This window comes from Diceros bicornis, chromosome 37, assembly GCF_020826845.1.
Source record: "Diceros bicornis minor isolate mBicDic1 chromosome 37, mDicBic1.mat.cur, whole genome shotgun sequence".
Taxonomy (NCBI): domain Eukaryota; kingdom Metazoa; phylum Chordata; class Mammalia; order Perissodactyla; family Rhinocerotidae; genus Diceros; species Diceros bicornis.
In genome coordinates, this window is record NC_080776.1 from 8,921,520 (window position 1) to 8,941,708 (window position 20,189).

The 20,189-nt window shown below is 36.6% G+C and overlaps 1 protein-coding gene across 9 annotated transcripts in view; it reads right to left on the bottom strand.

Annotated features, from left to right (window-relative positions):
- The window catches only part of USP37 (ubiquitin specific peptidase 37), an 89,770-nt gene extending 69,585 nt beyond the window's left edge, over positions 1-20,185 (bottom strand). For 4 of the 9 annotated variants that reach the window (XM_058532989.1, XM_058532988.1, XM_058532990.1 and 1 more), the window contains exons 1-7: positions 20,015-20,185; positions 15,608-15,748; positions 11,197-11,420; positions 7,306-7,477; positions 3,612-3,712; positions 652-830; positions 222-299 (exon numbers count right to left, since the gene is read on the bottom strand). In XM_058532989.1, coding sequence (XP_058388972.1) covers positions 222-299; positions 652-830; positions 3,612-3,712; positions 7,306-7,477; positions 11,197-11,352 — 686 coding nt within the window. In that variant the 5' untranslated portion in view covers positions 11,353-11,420; positions 15,608-15,748; positions 20,015-20,185. Of the gene's footprint in view, positions 1-221; positions 300-651; positions 831-3,611; positions 3,713-7,305; positions 7,478-11,196; positions 11,421-15,607; positions 15,749-20,014 lie in introns of those variants that run through there. The other 5 variants (XM_058532987.1, XM_058532991.1, XM_058532985.1 and 2 more) reach the window with 4 other exon arrangements.
- Positions 20,186-20,189: the final 4 nt, after the last annotated feature.

Consider the following 20,189-nt stretch of genomic DNA (forward strand, 5'->3'; position numbering starts at 1 on the left):
GCGTGGGAGAAGTGCAATGAAATGACCACAGCAATAGCAATGGCCAAATCCTCTCTCTACTGAGCCTACAATCTACTGTCACCAAATTACTTGAAACTCTGCTCTTCTATCTTTGGAACTCCCATAAATTGAACATCATCCCCCCAATCTTCTCTCATGGTTGTAATTACCAACGTAAGAAACACTGATCTGGTGCCATAAAGGTTCTTAAAGTAACTTACGATGATGAATCATTTTCCTTAGGGTAATCTTCATTCAACTCCGAGCCAGATGATAGCATTCTTTTCCTCTTTTCAGTCCTACAGAGAATAGAGAAAAAAAATTATTTAAAAAAGTCATAACTCATACCATTAAAAAGTATAAACCAACATACTCAAGGACAGGAACTGTGACTACTGCTACCTAATTCTCCCCACATTTAAATTAACATACTGTACACCTGCATGTTCAATATGTGTCACCGACATAAACCACATAAGACAAACACTCATTATCTACCAAAAATGTACTCTATACTTTCTTCTTCTAAAACACTTTGCTCACTGTACAATCTCCTTCTTTCTCTCAAATTAATGATCTTTCTAAAAGGCTTAGAAGACATTTATAAACAGGCACAGCTAATGACTAAGAAAGAAAAAAAGTGTGTCATACCTATTTTCTAATAACCCTGATCTAAGAGGTGTTGACGTAGGTGTCAAAGAGGGAATCGTCCGGGTGACAGTTACTCCACCTCCTGCTGCAGTCTTAATTGATCCTCTACCTGGATTACCAAGAACTTTTCGAAATGGAATATCATCTTTAGTTTCCAAACTTCCTCTTTTTGAAGAGGCCTGTAAGAATAAAGTTTAATATAGCTAAATCTTCAAATTAATTAGTATACTTTTAGACCAGTGATTCTCATGTGGAGAACTTTTAAAAATTACTCATAACTGGAGACCTGTCTCCAGAGAGTCTAGCCTAACTGGTCTGGGGTGAAGCCCATTCATCAGTATTTTTTTTTAAAGCACCCTAGGTGAGTCTAATGTACCATCAGTGTCAGAAATTGAGCTTCATACTTTTCTTCCTGTAGTACTCTTGTAAACTTAAAAATTCCACAGCATATCTGAAGGCAGAAGAGAATTTGCTTTGAATTACTGATTAAAAAAAAACAAAACAAAACACCACTCATATATATACAAGACATGGTTCTAGTGACTAGCATGAAAATAGATCTTTAGAGGAAGAAAAATCCAATTATGGTTATGATAAATTAAAGTGACAGATGTGAGAAAAAGGAACAACAATGACATTTGGTTGTCACAACTTAAATGCCAAGTCACATGTACCTAGTTTGAAGGAATGAAACAAATATACACAATGAGGGGGAAAATAAGAGTGAGAGAGAGTCCACCAGCAGAAGATGAATCAAAGAGTCTACCCTAACCACACAGCAAGAACATTCAGAGAGAACGCAGCAATTTAAACATATTAGTTGGGAAACAGTGCTTTCTACCAGCATTCTGCCACATAAGTTGTATAACTCTACATTAAGTAGCTCTACATGTGATTTCTCTATGCAAGATATTTCCAACTACTTTCTTTCTACAGAATTACAATCTTAGGATAGGAAAGAAAAAAATCTGAGGTCATCTGGATGAATGGTTTGAAAAGTTAAATTTATTTTCAAATGGGTGATACATTCTCAATATTCAAAAATCAACAACTATTATAAAAGCCATATACTGAGAAGTGTCATGACCACCCTAATGCCACCCACCCAGTTCTTCCACTTTCTGTTCTCCTACCCCTTGTAAGTACCCTTCTACTGTTTCTTTATGCAATACAAATCAATATTTCATTTTTTGTTATACAAATGGTAGCATACCATATGTATACTAGTTGCATATTTTTCAACCTTGTTTGACCATGACCACATAGTAAGAAATATTTTACATCACAACCTATTATACATATATATAAACAAAGGTGAAACAAAAGTTTCAGACACCGAGACTCATCCTTACTATGTACAATACCTTCTCTATTATTTTCTATTCTATTCCTTTTTTAATACTAGTCACAATCCACAAAATTGATTTTATAATTCCACTAATGGGAATTATTATTTGCCAAAGTATAAATATTTGCTTTTGCTATGCATGTTAACACTTACAGTTAAATATTCCAAAAGTTTAAATTTCTACATATAAATGGATGAGTCTCAAAGTAATTAAGCTGAATGAAAAAGCCAGACCAAAAAAATCACAGACTGATTCCATTTATATAAAACTCTAGAAAATGCAAAGTAATCTAAAGTGACAGAAAGCAAACCCCTTAGGGATAGGGGCCAGAGAGGGAGCGGGACAGAAGGATTACAAAGGGAGATGAGGAAACTTTTAAGAGTTATGGCTGGGCCGGCCCGTGGCGTAGCGGTTAAGTGTGTGCGCTCTGCTACTGGCGGCCCGGGGTTCGGATCCCGGGTGCTCACTGACGCACCGCTTCTCCGGCCACGCTGAGGCCGCGTCCCACATACAGCAACTAGAAAGATGTGCAGCTATGACATACAACTATCTACTGGGGCTTTGGGGGGAAAAATAAAAAAAAAAAAAAAACAAAGAGTTATGACTATGTTCATTAGGTTGATTATGATCATGATTTTATGAGGATGTACGTAAGTCAAAACATATCAAATTGTACACTTGAAATACATGCGATTTACTAGATGTCAATTATTCCTCAATTAAAACGCAAAAAAATCCAACCTATAAAAAGAAACTAACAAAAATGAAACCTTATTCATTGCTTAGTCCAGTAAATAGCCTAAGTAATCACCTCACTGCACAGCTAAACAGAACTCATCAGCTTGCTTACAGGACACTTCAAAGTTTGTCTTTAAGCCTGGTTTCCCTTTGTAAAAGAAATTAAGAGACATATGACTGCTAAGGTGCAATAGTGCACAGCAAGTCTCATGGCTGACTGAATAATATTTATGAAAGAAAAACTATTTAAAAAGCAAACAGAAGACCTCAAGAAAACCCTGTAGTATCATATAGTATAGGAGGCAAAGTTCATAATGTGGAACAGACCCAAAGGGCATCACAGAAATAATAGCAGCCAACATTTATAGGGTTGTTAGTACATAGTATCACGGGCTAAGCACTTTTACATGCATTATCTCACAGTAAACCTTAAAATGTTATTGCTGTCTCAATTTTACAGATGGGTACTAAGGCTCAGGATACTTAAAGAACTTCTCCAATGACCCAGAGATAGTTAAGTGGCAGCACCATATCTCAAACCAACATCTAACTCCAAAGCTACGCTTTTTAAAAACTACACTCTACTGTGGTTCATAATGATGTCCATGAGGCATCGAGTAAAGGTTAAATTATGTTCCATAAAAGTATATGTAAGAAGGGAAGAATGTGATAAATTTTAGAAACATTTTCATAAAAATAGTTGAAGAGACTGATATAGCTAAAATGGTAAATTTCAGGTATGTGGAAAATACCCTTATAACAGTGCCAGAATTATTAGGCATTACAGTCTAAATTCCACTTCCTGCAACTACCTTATACAATGTCTACAATTATCATTTTTTTAAAAAGCTAAAAAGATTCAAATAAACATACCTGATTGTCTGAGTAAGAAAGCTGCCTGTTGGTTTCCTTCTGTGAGGTCCTGCTGCCCAGAATAGCTCCAAAACTACCAGACCCCTGAGAAGGTTTCATGGCTGGTGACCAAAAAGAAATTCCCAAATCACTTACTTTAATAAAGAAATTTTTTCATTATTATTATTATATAATATTGAAGAAAGAGAAGCAGGAACAAGATAAAACAAATGAAAGTGCTTATCAACCAATTCTTTCTGATAGAAAGTATATCTGATATACACAGTAATTAAAATTTAGAGCTTGAGTCTCAAGCAAAAAGTCAAATAACATGCAAAAATCTGGGAACATGTAACAGATAAAATTTTAAATGCAAAAATAAAATGGTAGACATTCTCCTATATAAATATTTGGTAATTAACAATACAGAAAAGTTAGTCACTGCGTATCTATGGCACGAACACTGACACTGGACGCCAAGGAAACATGTCAGAACCAGTGAGAGATACACTTCCAATAATGAATACTCCAAAACATTCTCTATAAGTTCAGCAAGTGGAATAAATGGCTTCTATTCCAAAGAAATCAATGCTAGTTTAAAGAACATGTAAGGTAGTGTATAAACATGAATCTGTATATATTTTAAAAAGTATTTTATACTTTAATTTAATCAATTTCCCACTGATGATCACTTGGAATGTTTAAATTTTTTTTTTTTTTTTTTTGGCGAGGAAGATTAGCCCTGAGCTAACATCTGTTGCCAATCCTCCTCTTTTTGCTGAGGAAGATTGGCCCTGGGCTAACATCCATGCCCATCTTCCTCTCCTTTATAGGTGGGACACCTGCCACAGCATGGCTTGATAAGCAGTGCGTAGGTCTGCGCCCGGGATGCGTCTGAACCCACGAACCAGAGGCTGCCAAAACGGAGTGTGCGAACTTAACCACTACGCCACTGGGGCAGCCCCTGGAATGTTTTCATTTTTAAAAACTGCAAACAACGTTGAACATCCTTTCACATATCCTTTTACACTAATGGAATGATTTTTGTAGGATAATCTTCTTAGAATAAGAACTGCTGGGGTAAAGAACGTATAATTTTAAACTAAATTGATATTACCAGTTATTCCTCCAAAAAATATCTCTAAGTTCCTACCAAGTATATGAGAGTATCCTGCTTCCCCTCGCACTACTGCCAATATGATAGCAAGAATTTGTTTCACTGGTGAAGTTGAGAATTTTTTCCTGTTTAAGGGCCATCTGTTTTTGTTCCTGAATTTCCTATATGCAGTTTTTAATCCATTTCTCTATTAGGTTGTCTTTTTCTTACTGATTTGGAAAATAGGTCTTAATATATTAGCAATATTAACTCTGTCACTGTGGCTAGTATCTTCTTCGTCTCTTTTTCTCTCCTTGCCACAAAGATCATTTAAATTTTTTACACAGTCCAAGTTATCAATCTCTTATTGATTCTGGTTTTTATGTCATACTCAGAAAGGTCTTTTCCATCCAGATATTATGTTAAAATCCACTCTCCTCTTCTAATAATACTTTTATCCTTCTATTTTTTTACATCCAAATCTTTGATCAATGTAAAATCTATTTAGATGAAAGGAGTGAGATAAGGATCCAGCTTTACCGTCTTCTTAAACCGTTAGCTAGTTGTCCTATTTACAGATAACACTGTTTATCAAATATTGGTCTTTTTTTCCACTGATTTGAAATGCCACACATTATATATTAAATGCTTTATACTTTTCAAAGCATTTTTATATTCATTATCTTACCCTAGTCTCTGCAAAGTATATATGATCACTTTTGGGCAGCTAAGGCAACCAAACCTAAAACATTAAAATAACCTGCCCCAGAACAAAGAACGAGGTAAGTCCACAGCTAGCTACTCTAATAACAGCAATGACTTAGTGAGTGCCTATCGTGCAAGTCAGGTTTTACATTAATGAGCTCTAATTCTCTAATAAGCCCTGAAATCAAGGTGATATAACTTTCATTTTAGCGATGAGGAAACTGAAACTCAGACTCATTAAATGACTTGCCCAAAGCCACACAGGAAATAACAAGCAGAGCTAGGATTCAAACCCAAATCTATCTAGGTCCACAGCTCATGTTTTTCCATTATACCAGGTTGTTCAGGTTCAAACCTGGGTCCCTAGTCTACTGTGCTTTCCACTACAATGCATTTAGAGACAGGCTTTTCTTATATCATTTTCTTATATTATTATTCTTAAAATAATGGTTCAATTAATATAATGGGTATGATGGAAGAAAACAAAAACAGAAACACAGACATAGTCTCTGACATATTTTAAAAATTTTAAACAGTATTCAATTCCTCAATTTAAAATTCAATAGTTATTTAGTAAACTGACATAGCTCAGACTTGGTAACATGAACACATAATGGAAAACCATAAACTTTTTTTTTTTTATAAGGAATATAGTGTGTCAAATAGAGATATCAGTTAAATACAAGCAAGGTAGCACTGCTACGTCTTCATTTTCTAATGCTTTTAATGTGTTATATTTAAGTTAAAAAAACTCAAAAAGTTTGTCAACTATAAAATATTAGTAATAACAAAGTATTGATGATGACAGAGCTGGAGACTAACAATAATAGTGGAAAACTCATTTTAAACAACAGATTATTCCTAAAAACATGCCTGTAAATACATTAAAAAAAAAAAAACTCATAACATTTTAAATGAAAGGGGTTGGAGGGGGCAGGGGAATCTGATCATACTGTGTGATTTTCTCTAGTACTTGCTGTTTTCACAGCAAGAATAAAACCTCGGAATAAGTTTCATATAAAAAGGCAAGTATCTAAGATTTAGGTAACAAGGTAACTTTCCCCAATTATAATTTAAATCCTCCTTCTTTTCTAGCTATACTCTTTTGTGGAATTTTTAGGGTTTTCTACATATGATATCATGTCATCTGAGAACAGAGATAACTTCACTTCTTACTTTCCAATTTGGATGCCTTTTATTTCTTTTTCTTGCCTAAGTGCTCTGGCTAGGACTTTCAGTACTACGTTGAATAGTAGTGACAGAGGGCATCCTGCCTTGTTCCTTACAGGAAAATCTTTGTTTTTCATCATTGAGTATGATGTTACGGCTGTGGGCTTTTCATATATGGCCCTTATTACATTGAAGCAGTTTCCTTCTATTCCTAGTTTGTTGAGTGTCTTTATCATGAAAGTCTACTAAATTTTATCAAATGCTTTTGCTACATCAAGATGATCATTGGCTTTTGTTCTTTTTTCTTTTTTTTCCCCCAAAGCCCCAGTAGATAGTTGTACGTCATAGTTGCACATCCTTCCAGTTGCTTTACGTGGGACGCGGCCTCAGCATGGCCGGAGAAGCGGTGCGTCGGTGCGCACCTGGGATCCGAACCCGGGCCGCCAGTAGCAGAGCGCGTGCACTTAACCGCTAAGCCACAGGGCCAGCCCTGCTTTTGTTCTTTATTCAGCTAATTTGGTGTATTACACTGATTGATTTTTTCATATCTTGAATCATCCTTGCATTCCAGAAATAAATCCCACTTGGTCATGGTGTATAATCCTTTCAATGTGCTGCTGAATTTGGTCTGCTAGTATTTTGTTGAGGATTTCTGCATCAATATTCACCAGAGATGCTGGTCTATAGTCTAGCAATATTCTTTTATAACTGCTAATGTCAGACCCTGGGACAATTAGTGCTCACCTGCATTAAGTCTGTTTTGATGGACTGCATCTAAAAACAATCTCATTTCCTCTGCATCCTTACTTGGTACTTTGTCAATAGACAAGAAGCTGTTATCTTGTAGAGTTAACATTAGGCGGCTTTGTTTTGCTCCACTGGGTCGAAGCACCACATTTTTAATGTTATGACTTAGCTGATCAACACAAAAGGAAAATTATCTTATCATTAAAAACGTAAGATAACAGAGTATAATAAGTTGTATAGTGAATACTAAACTTTATACTTTTTAAGTTACAATCCTTACTCTTCCCCATATTAATTTTTTTTTCCCCCAACCAAAAAGAGTTCCCACTTCTTGATACATTTAAATCAAAAGTTTCACTTTTAGGAGAGGTAACACATACCATTAAAATTTATTTTACAGAGTAATCCTAGTACTCTTGATTTTATGGTAGGGAATTGCATATTTTCAGGTACTGTTATAAAGTCATAAAAACTATTGAGTTAATTTTCAGAGCCTAGATGGTTATACCATCACCAGTTTAGAAAGCCATATTGGAATAGAGGATTTCTTTTTCTTTCTTTTTTTGCTTTAAACAAAAGCTTGTAAGATATCTGGCAAATGGTTTAAGTAGTTGCAATATATAAGGATATATTAATCCAAACTATAATCCTCAAAAGAATTCCACTTCTCAGAAACACATCAACATAAACCTTTACCAATGTAAGAACATCTTTTCTCTTTTTTAACTAAGTAGGCTCATTTAACTTTCATTCAATCACAAAAATCACGAGCACCTATCTTAGCTTACTTCTCCCACTTCCCAGAACTGGTTCCATAACTTGTCTTATATTCTTCCAGACTCTGGTTATGTGCTATGAAGTGACAGCTTTTATATTCTCTTGGCTGAAATTTTTCCAAGACTAAGTTAGTTTCTTAGTCTCTTCTTGCAGTTTCTTTTTTTTTTTTTTTTGAGGAAGATCAGCCCTGAGCTAACATCCATGCCAATCCTCCTCTTCTTCCTGAGGAAGACTGGCCCTGAGCTAACAACCGTGCCGATCTTCCTCTACTTTATGTGGGACGCCGCCACAGCATGGCCTGACAAGCGGCGCGCACCCGGGGTTCCGAACCTGGGCCGCCAGCAGCGGAGCGGGGGCACTTAACCGCTACGCCACGGGGCCAGCCCCTTGCAGTTTCTTTATTATCTAAATAATTCCTGCCAAGCAGGCATTCTTATTCTCTAATGTTCTCCTTCAGTGGGCATATATAAAGGTTTATAAAGCTGCCTTCTGCTGAAGACATACTCTCTGCCCTCTGAACAGCATAAAGAAAGAAGTAACAGCATTTCAAAATTTTTTTTAAATTAGGGAGAATTGACTTTTGTCAATTTTTAGATAAGAATGAAAAAACAATTTTACCAATCAGACTTAATTTACATTCAAATTTTAAACGATGTATATATTTTTTAGCTTCAAAGTAGGTCTTAAATTCATGTCTTTAAGTGGAAATTCTATCACAAAACACAATAACTAGTTTCAGATGCTTTAACTCCAAAAATTTAAATGAGTACTTTAGCATTCCAAAGGAAAACAGATCACATAAAATCACTTCAGTCAATAAACCACTTTTTAAAAATGAAAGTTGAAAAGTCTGTTCATTAACAAACAAGATGAGAATAATCTTGAACCTGATCACTTCAACAACTGAAAATCCTATCTAGCCCCACAATTTTAGTAACTACCCATATGGCGAGGGCTCTCAACTTTTTTTGTGTGTGTGAGGAAGATCAGCCCTGAGCTAACCTCCGATGCCAGTCCTCCTCTTTCTGCTGAGGAAGACTGGCCCTGGGCTAACATCCATGACCATCTTCCTCTACTTTATATGGGATGCCGCCACAGCATGGCTTGACAAGCGATATGCGTTGGTGCATGCCCAGGATCCGAACCTGTGAACCCCAAGCCACCGAAGCAGAGCACGTGCACTTAACCGCTGCACCACAGGGCCGGCCCCCCAACTCTTCCTCTAAGTCCAGACCTCTCCGCTGGAGCTCCAGTCCTGACTACTCAATGCCTACTAGATACCAACACCTGACACCTCAGACAACTCATCTCTCCAATCCTCACTCCAATTCTTCCCCTCTGCTCTCTATCCCAGAGGACATGAGAGGGACTGGCAACCACTCAGAAACTTGGGACTCTCCCCAGACTCTTTCCTCTCACCCCCCAAATCTAATGAGTTGTCTTCTTGAAATCTCTTCATATCTAACCTTTCTTCCTCTAGCTTCTCCCACTGCCTCTTCCTTTGTTCAGGACTTTCATTCCTCGTCTAAACTCCCACAATAACCTCCTACATGTCCTTATTCTCCCACTATCTCCTGAAATAAAGTCATCTGCCTAGTCCCCAAATGAATTTGAACTTAAGATTCTTAGTTCCTTAGAATCGAAGCTCCCCTTAGTATGACAAATAAGATACTTCAAGATCTGGTTCCTATCTAGCTCTTCAGCCTCTACTTCTGCCACTCACTCCCTACTGTCCATTCACTATAAAATAATTTTCTGCTTTGCTGAGTGTTGATTCACACTTGCACGTGTTTGTCCATGTATAGAAATCACCTCTGCCTTACCTCCACTGCGTTTGGCGAATTCCTATTTATCCTCTAACTCCTCAGAGCACAAACCACTCCCTTCTTTGTGTCACCTCAGTATCTCTGATATATTTCTACAACTCGGAACGCATTTGGTTACCCTTAAGTTTGAAAGGAAAGGTGTCTCATTCAGCTCTGTATTCTTAGCCCTTAGCACAGTACCCACCCTAGTAATCTGTAGGTGGTCAACAGATGAATGCTGAATGCAAACTGGTCTAGAAATGAGATGAGGCTGGAATCGTAGGTAGAATCATCATGCTCCTAGAGACCTGTGTTTGCTTAAATGGTTAAATATTTATTCAGTGCTAATTTGGGCTTAGGACTGAAAAACTGAATCTCTATTTGAAAAAAAACGTTTCCTCAATGAGATGGGGAATTAGTAGATATACGTACGCGGCAGAAACTACTATTGTTTCTACTACCCATGTTACCACCTCCAATCTATTTGTGTATCTTTGATACACAAAATCATAAGCAACTTATTTTCATAGTTCAAAAGCAAAGACAAATGGAAATTTTACCTCAGCTCAGGTTCTCAAGCATAAAGTTTTATAAATTGTTCTTCAATAGAGCACTTCAGTTTAGTACTTTTGTATACTTTTGTATAATCTAATTCACAAACATAGAATTTTAAAGTGCAGAAAAATGTTAAGTAAGACATTATGTTCTTAAATTCAACTCATATCAAGATGAGTAGTTCCTGGCTGCACAAGATAAACAGTACAGAAGTGAAAACAAAATTAACTATTTTTTGCAGTGATAAAATAACGAGATTCTTCCAAAGTTTACAGTTAGAAGAAAACAGCTTTAAGGATGACCTTGAATAATCATCCTTGAATGGTCCATACCACAACCTCTAGCAGGATTATTTAGGAAGTAGACATTAAGCAGATACTAATAAGTCCTGTTCAAAGCTAACACTAAATACTGATGAAACTATCATATATGTTAAGAAAAAAAAGGAATAAAGTTATCCTAATGTGGTTTTTAAAATAATTAAATAGCTAGTATCCAAACTCAGTTGTTCTCAACTTCCTCCCACCAGTTTTCAATAACGGTGACTACTTCCTGCACTTTATTATACACCGCCAACATTGCTGCTGAATAATTTATAAAATATGTACATAACAGTATTAGTGTCCTGGAAATAAGAAGGAAGAAATATTAATCTAACAGGAGGGCTACTGTGATACTTAGTACGGCACAGAACAGCTATTCACTAAAGGATATGATTGAAGATCTATTCCAAATCAAAATTTGGTAATACCTGAAATATCCTTGGAATTCCTCCAGTATTGTAGTGAACTACTAGGCTGACTTTATTCTCTTTTTCCACAATTTCAAAGGATCCTTCTTTCCATTTTGTAATCCCAGTCTGCATACTTCGAATTCTGATAGGACCATGTATCTTCAGAGGAGACATACTTTCTTTAAAAATAAATTGCTTCTAGCCAAATTAAAAAGCAAAAATACACCTTCACCTTACAGATTCTAAGGAAGAAAAATAAAATAAAATAATAAGTTACAATTTACTTGTGATTAAAATAAGAGTTTGAAAGAGAACATTTATGAACCATCTTATGTTCTTTTCTGTTCTTTTCTCCATTTCAATGAACCACCTTTTATTAAGCATCCTCAAAGGCCTTGATTAGCTGAATGGCACAGGTAAGAAAGACAACTACAGCAGTCACTGATGTTCAGTGACCGAATCTAACCACCTTTTATTTCTTCTGTACATGTTCCTTTCTTTGCCATTTGTCCAGTATCTGTGTCTATTAGTGCCTAAATTTTGCATTTTGCACTATTAACAACCATATTGCTGCCACTGGCTTCCTGAAAGGCATGCCAATCAGGAATACTAAGGATTCCATTCTCAATGTGATGGCCCAACTTTTACCTTTCTTCATGAATGCTAAAGGGTCTTGAATTTCAAATATAAGTAAAAAAATACTTTGTTAGCTGACTCCATTTCTTAGAATAGAGCTCCTCTCAAAATATCAAATCATATCACCAAACAATTCCTTCTACCAGTCGGTAGTCTAAGCATATCCACACGTGTAGAAGACATTAAATGAACAAAAAGTCGTAAGAATAATGAAATTAGTTTAAACTCCAGAATTATATTATTTGAGAAAACAATTTATTCCCTAGGGAAAACAAACACAACAAAAAAACCCTCTCGTCCTAAGAACTGCCTACCATTTATGTTTAATATTACCATTTCTATAAGAATCTTTATCAATTTTATCTTTGACAAATTTCCCAAATGAACTTCTAATACTTAAACATGACCTACAGCAACGATAGAATGTTTGAGACTCTTCAAACTACCTTATCCAATGTCAGAAAGTAAATACAATTAGAGTAATAGCAGAAAATGTTATCAATAGTGTGTGTATGTTATACATAAACACATATATATGCAATATCTAGAATTGTTAAAACAAATTTTATTTATACTCTTTTCAAATCTCTAAAAACACTGCGTCTAATACAGATTCTTGCTTATAATAAATTAAAACTCATTAAACTTTGCCTCTGCCTAAACAGCTCAACTAAAAAAGCTAAAAAAAGTAGTATACAAAGGAAAAACACACTAGGTCTAGATATCAGCAGTTAGCTCTGTCACTTACTAATTTGTAACTTACCTTTTCTAACTGTTAGTTTTCTCAACTGTAAAATATGAATAGCAAATGCGACAGTGTTGCAGAATTAAATGAAAACAGCATACTTTAGGCCCTCAACAGACAGCAGCTTTAATATGAACAGAATTAGTGTCCACTTTCTGAATTTATTACTTGTCCGCAACACCTCTTTCTCCAAAAACCCCAGATAAACACGTTGTTAACAGGGGTCACCAACTCAATTGCCTGTAGAGGCCAGGTACATGACACAAATGACTTAGGCAGGTAAAATATGAAAACTGCTACTCAAATCTAGCCAATTTTACCATGTAGAGATAGTGAACCCAGCACTGCCAGATCATCTTATTTTCCAAGAAAATGACATCCAAATTTTTACGTAAAACTTCCCATTTTCAACTGTGGGCAATGAATTCAAAGTTATTTTTCAAAGCTACAAACCAAACAAAACCCACCTGAAGTTGGATACAACCTCGGGAACCCTAGTTCAAGGTTCTAGGTACTGTACATCAAATAACTGGGAATAAAATTTAAAAAGAAGTGTGAAAACACTTCGAATAGTTAAAAGGTGTTATGTATTGTAAGTCCTCTATTATTATTCACTTATCTCATCAAATTTTTTGAGTGCCTAATGTGGTCAGATTTAGACAGTATAATTTGCTGGGTTTATGACTCTATCAAAGTAATAGAGTCCACACTGTTTATAGATCTGTCTGTAAACATGACATTTTGCTCAAACTAGTAACTACAGAATTTTGGGCCAGCAATGTGTGTTTGTAATACTTCTTTTGCAATTAATAATTTGGTGCTTCATTGTTTGGATATGTCAAGATTTTTTTCCACTCTGTCTCTCAGCACTGCCAAGAATACATGGCCACTGTCCTACTCCAATCGTCCATGCCAGAAACATGAGTTATCTTTGATTTTTCTCTTGATGATTATTGGTACTGGATTGGAAACGGAAGGTCAGAGTAGAGTCCTGTCAATTCTACCTTCCAGACATCTTTACAATGAATTGCAGATCAAATCACATCATTCTCCTCCTTAATATCATTTCTCAGCTCCCCACTGCCCTCACAATAAAATCTAGACTCATTTACATGACATAAATGCCCTTCATGATCCAGGTACTGCTCGCCTCTCTATCCCCCAAGCCCACCAAACCCAGCCATTTGAACTACTTATAATTTCCCTAAAAAAGCCGTATGTTCTCATGCCACTATACCTTTGCACACACTGCGCTTTATGTCTGGAGGAGTTTTACGTACTCTCTCCAGCCCCCAGAACCCCCCTTAATCTCTTCTCCTAGCTATAAAATCAATGCTTAACTTAGATGTTATCTTCTTTAAGAAGCCTTTCCTAGCTACCTTTCCCTTTTTCTCTCACCCCATATCCACACTGAAACTGTTTAATGCTTCTCCATTCTCCTGTTGTACCCTGTGCTTATTTCTAGTAGGGCATTTATCACAATGTATTATAAACTGTCTGTTTACCTCTTTGTCTCTCTCTATCTAGACTTTGCTATTTGAAGACAGGGAATATGTTCTTTAATCTTCACATCCCCACTAGCACAGTGTCTGACACACAAGAAACAAACTCTTTATTCAAAAGTAATGAACAAATCAGCACTATCAATTTTATTCAATTTACTGTTAAAATATACAACAGCAGATACTGGAACCATAAATCCCTTTTATATGGTCAATATAGGGTTATATTTACTAAGCTCTTTACAAGAGTATCACAATGCAATGTATTACAAATAACTCATCTTTGAACACTACATCTAAGCTTCTTCTATGTGCATCTGAACTTCTCCACTAAATGCAAAGCTGTCCTCATATCTTAACATTCAATGAGAGAAAAATCATTTATGAAGAACAAGAATATGCAGTTATAGAATGTATTATGAAAACAAAAACATTAGTAAACTTGCCTAAAATGGGATTCATACTATTCGCTGCTCAAAGAAGCAAGTCCATTTTAAATGAGTTTTGCCAAATGACTTCATCTTTCCTTATATGTCATTATGGGTCAGTGTGCCAAATTAAAAGGGAATGATACAAAACCGCATTATCTAAGTGCTTCCCTTATAGACCAAAAGTAAGTAAAGGTCATTAACCTTGAATTCCTCCAATAAAAACATACTTTTTAAAATCAGATTATTTAACAAAATTTGGAAGTGACTATTTCAAAGTTCACTAAAGTATATGAGAAAAAATTTTATTGGTTACTTCTGTTTCTCTCTATATAATTCTCTCTATATATAATACATAACTTCTCTCTATATAATTCTCAAACATTTTGATGCACGGTTTTGGTGAAATGTATAAAACTTTACTTTAGATATTAAACATTTTCTTAACCATTTCTACTAGCAACCTCTCTTTCTTCTAAAAAGAAAAACCTAAAAGGTACAAGACATAAAGTTGGCAGAAGCAATAAAATAAAAATTGTCTTAAAGCCTCAATTTAGTCCACTACCCACTCTTGCACTACATGAATTAACTATCTCTACTTTTGTACATTCATATTATCAAAGTTTGCTCTACTTGGTTAAGAGAAAAAAAACTCCAAGTTTCTTTTTCAGTATGTAGCATGATCCACTAACAGTTAAACTTTCTATAAATCTAGGATGACACCGAGGTTTCTTTGAACTGTGTAATGCTAATTTGCTATCAAAGCAACATTAGAAAAAAAAGTATAATAAAAAAGACTTATTCCTTAAGTACCTCCAAAGAGATTCCCCTTTCCCTAAATCTCTTCACAATTATTAAAATTACTGTTCAACTTTGAGCATTCTATGAAAGTTCCATCATTAACAGTGGCAAAAAATGTTTCTATACCCTCTACAGTTACATAAATGCTCATATTTTAGGTACTGCTTTGAAAACATCCTTATCCAGAGGGCATTCTGTGGTAAAGCAAGCATGCTAAAGCATAAAACTGTTACTACAAAATAAGAGAAAGAAAACTGTCAATTCTTGCCAATTTGCATAGTCTTGGACACATAACCCGCAATAAAAACATTACTTACTTTTCAGTGACTTTTACTGAAAAACCCTATGTAATAACAATTCACCTTTATTCTGATCCTTGTGCCAAAGGCAATGCACTCTTCTTGGGGAACTACTCATATTCTGCAGCTATGCCAGTTCTCCGGAAGCCATCAACTCAGCTAAAGAAAATATAAGTGTGCCTTTTTAAAAGAATCCAATTTACAAAATTGAAATTAAAAAAAAAGAAAGTGATCATTTATACAACCAAGATTAACCCTTTGATTATTTAAAAACCACAAACTACCTTACTGAAAACATTTAAAAAATAATGCTCAAGATACACACACACACAAGATCAACAGAACCTTAAGGATATATCTGCTGTGCAAAATGAGGGACTCCAGGAGGAGCCTGCACCTTGATCAATTTGTGTCTTGGTTTATTTATCCCTGCTACATTTTGAAACTAAGAAGGCAGTGAAAAAGAGTATATCCTTTGTTGACTTTATAAACATTGTTATATAATGATGTCTCAAATCTTAAAATACCACTACTATGATGTGCTGGTACAAATTTCAAAAGGTGGGTAAACTTCATTTTTACTTTTCTTTTAAAACTAATTTTATGGGTTTGTTTCTCAAATTTAGGCCTCTCTAAGCCTCAACTTTCCCTGAAGTTTGACCCAAACATCTCTCACTGCCTTCTTCAATGCTATAACATCAACTTTACATTTATTTGTTCACTCAGTAAAAAATCATTTACTGAGCTACTCCAATTTGATGGCACTGTGATAGGGACAAATGCAAAGATGATACAGTCCATGCCCTCATTAAGAGACTCCCCAGACTTCCTTGGATTTGTCGTTCCACAGTCATTCAGGCAAAAATCTTAGCATCAGCTTTAATTTCATTCTCATTTATCTAAAACCCAATCTTTTCATGGCTACTACCCTAATTCAGAAACTCTTCACTTTGTCATCACTCCCATCTAATATTTATTACACAACATTTACTAAGCACAGTACTAAGGGCCATACATGCATTATCTCATTTAATTTTCAAAATAATCCTAAAGGACAGGATAATAGGATAATCCATTTTACAGACGAAGAAACTGAGGCTTATAGAGATTAAGTAATTTACCCATGGTTACAGAGTCAGTAAGAGACAAAATTAAGTCTAACACTAGAGCCCATGTTTTTAAACACTACCATATTGCATCCTCATCAATGATTTGCAGTAATCACTTTCCAGTCTCCATTCTCTCAGGATTTTTCCATCCAATGAATCCTTTGCCCTACAATATCCTTTCTAAAGAACTTTATCTCTTACTAACTAAAGTATGCACTACTTGTCTCCTTAGCTTTCTCCCTAGAGTGGAAGGGTGGGGGGGCTGTCTTATCTTCTTTTGTACTCCAACAAAATAACAGGCACTTAGTAAGTGCTAAATATTTGCCAATGATGCTAACTCTCTCCCAAACATTTTTAAGATTTTTAATTTATTGTGGTAAGAATACTTAACATGAGATCCACTCTCTTAACAAACTTTTAAGTGTACAATACAGTACTGTTAACTATAGGTACAATGTTACACAGCTTATCTCTAGAACTTATTCATCTTGCTTAACAGAAACTTTCTCCCAAACATTTTTAACAGCTCATTGCTACCTATAAAATAAATCCAAACAACTATGTTTGGCATTCATACACCTATTTTTTATTTTCTATTTCTCAACACAAATCCTGTTCTACACACAAATTATTAAATTTTAACATTTTCTTCCACATCCACCACCAACAACTTACTTAAATATGGAATTTTTCTTTATTTTTGGAAATCTTATCCTGACTGGTCTCACAGTTTAACCTGTTGTTAAAATATATAAACCACTGCTCTGATTCCTAAGGGCTTTCTTTCCTAACAAGATCCATAAAACAAGTGCGCAAAGAGATTAAATTAGTGTTGTGGCTGAGAGTAAAGAAGAAGTTGACCTAGATAAAGTTTATCTCCAATTCAAAGAGTCTAAAATATGAATGATTTTATGATATAAGAATGGGTAAAATCATCCAGAGCTGGAAAACTGTTTTTTTTCTTTTGCATCCTTGAATTTGTCTGCAGGGTGAAAAGGTGTGTGTCATGGGATGACAAGATTATCAGTAAGCTGGTGCTTCCAAAAGACATGATGGTTCTCACAGCAAGTGCCAGTTTACTTATTCATTTGACAAATTCTTGAGAAATAGAAATGAAATAGTTACATATTATATATTGGAGAAAGACTTTAAATAATCACACAAGTAAATATATAATTACAAGTTCTGAAAAATGACATAAAGTTCAGGGCATGATGAAAGATTATAACAGGGTAGAGGGGGTAGAGGTTAGAGAGCATCAAGAGAAGGCTTCTCTGAGGAAGTATCACTTAAGCTGAAAATTAAAGAATGAGTTAATTGGGGGATGGCTGTGCTGGAACAATCTAGGCAAACAGAACAGCATGTGCAAAGGCCCTGTGATGGAAAATAACTCGGTGTGACAAAGGAAACTAAAAGCAGTGAGGCTGGAGTTTAGTGAGGAAGAGGAGGATGGTGCAAGATGAAGCTAGTGAAGCAGGAAAGAATCAAGTTACACAGAATCTTCTAGACCATAGTAAGGATTCTGAATTTTACCCTAGATGTAATAAATACCTAGTGATAGGAAATCCAATGAAAGGTTTTAAGCAGAGAAATGACATGTTACTGCTGAATGGAGAAGTGATGTGGTTTGTTTGGGTTTGGGGAAGAGAGTGAAAAGAGTAAGAATGGAAGAAAACAGGGCAACCAGAGAGGAGAGTATTGACCTGACTCAGCCTATAACAACAATTACAATTACAATTACTGCTTACTGGCTATTTACTGTGTGCCATGTGCTTACCATGGCTATCTCATTTAATCCTCATAACAATGCAATAAGGTGATTATTATTCCCATTTTACAGATGAGAATACAGGGAACCAGTGACATCAAGTCCAGGTAAAACAGGATTGTGGCTTGAACTAGAAAGGTAATACTGAAGATGCACAGAAATAGATCCAAGACATATATCGGAAATAGAATAAACAGAACTTGAAGAAGGTATGGATACATGGGATGAGGGAGAAGTCACGAATGGTTTCCAAGTTTCTAGCCTATGTAAGTGGATAAATGGACAAACTGGGATACTGGAGGAGAAAGAATTTGGGTATGGAAAGATTAAGACTTTGGTTTTACACTTGTTATATTTGAAATTCCTAAGAAAAAATCAAGTTGAGATGTCAAGCAGACAGGTGGGTATTTTGATCTTGAGCTGAAAACAAAAGGAACAAGCTGGAAATAAAAATTCTTAAGTCATCAATATACAGATGGAATTTAAAGCTTAGGGTGGAAGGGAAGAGTAAAAGGAGAACAGGGCCTCGGACAGAAGCTAGATAGTCCTTTTTTCCCCATCAAACGTCTCTTGCTATGGTCATCGGTTACTTGGATGTCATCGGGCTTTTCAGTCCCCTTCAACTTTACCTTTCAGCAGAATTCAACACTATTGATGACTTCTTTTGTCTCTTTCACCCCTCTACCCAGTTATTAACTGCCAAGAATCCCTCAGTGCTCCATCCATCCTAGGTCCCCTTCTTTTTTAGAACTATACTCTTTTTAGGCAATTTCATCCACATCCACAGCTTCAACTACTATCAACACAGCGATAAGATGTATACATTTATCTATCTATCCAACCCAGAACTCTGCTGAGCTCAGACCCAGTACATCCAACCGCCTACTTGACATCGTCTTAGATATCTCTTCCAGTTAGAGACCTGTCAGATACTGCCACCCCAAAAAAGGCGTTTACACAAAGCCCAAATTTTGAAAGGATGACCACAAAACCACTACAGGCCAACTTTCCAGAACAGGATTTTGTCATCAGTTATCGTTTCCTTTCGTGGACCGTGACCTAAAATAGGTAAACCTGACAACCTGATGGCTAGAGATGGGGAGCAACCAAAGGCAGGACAAAAAACACCCTTCGTGCCTTTTAGCGAGAGATGGTTAGGTGAGGAAAGAAGGGAAAGAACGGTCAAGAGAGTGAAAGAGTATCACGTCCAAGGCCTGATGGACGTGCGGCAACGGAAGTCACCTGAAGACACAGCAGGCCTCGCTAAGGGGCGAGTGGCGGACGACGACAGCCCCCCGCGAGCAGGCGCCGGGTTCGGTTTGCGGAGGGAGCGAGGGACAGCAGAGACCAGGTCCAAGGAGAGAGAAATCCCGGGGGAAGACCCAAGCGGAGTACCTGTGAGGCCAGGGGAGCGTCGAGGGGCTGGGGGCGGGCTGAGCGGCACCGGGCGAACTCTGGAGGAGTGAACGCCGAGTGGGCGGACCGCACGGGGCGGGGGGGGTCTTGGGGAAAACGGCTCAGTTGAGAAGCTCGCCGGGCCCGCCTTACCTGTGCCTGCGAGTCCGGAGCCCCGGACAGGCCCGCCGGAAGCACGGAGTCCGCGCGGAGGGGGAGGAGCCCGGGGTAACGAAGGAATGGACACCGGGCACCAAGGAGTGGGGCCGCTCGCTCCCTCCCAGTCAGGGAGAGCGGCTGATGGCGGGAACTGTGACCACACGCAAAC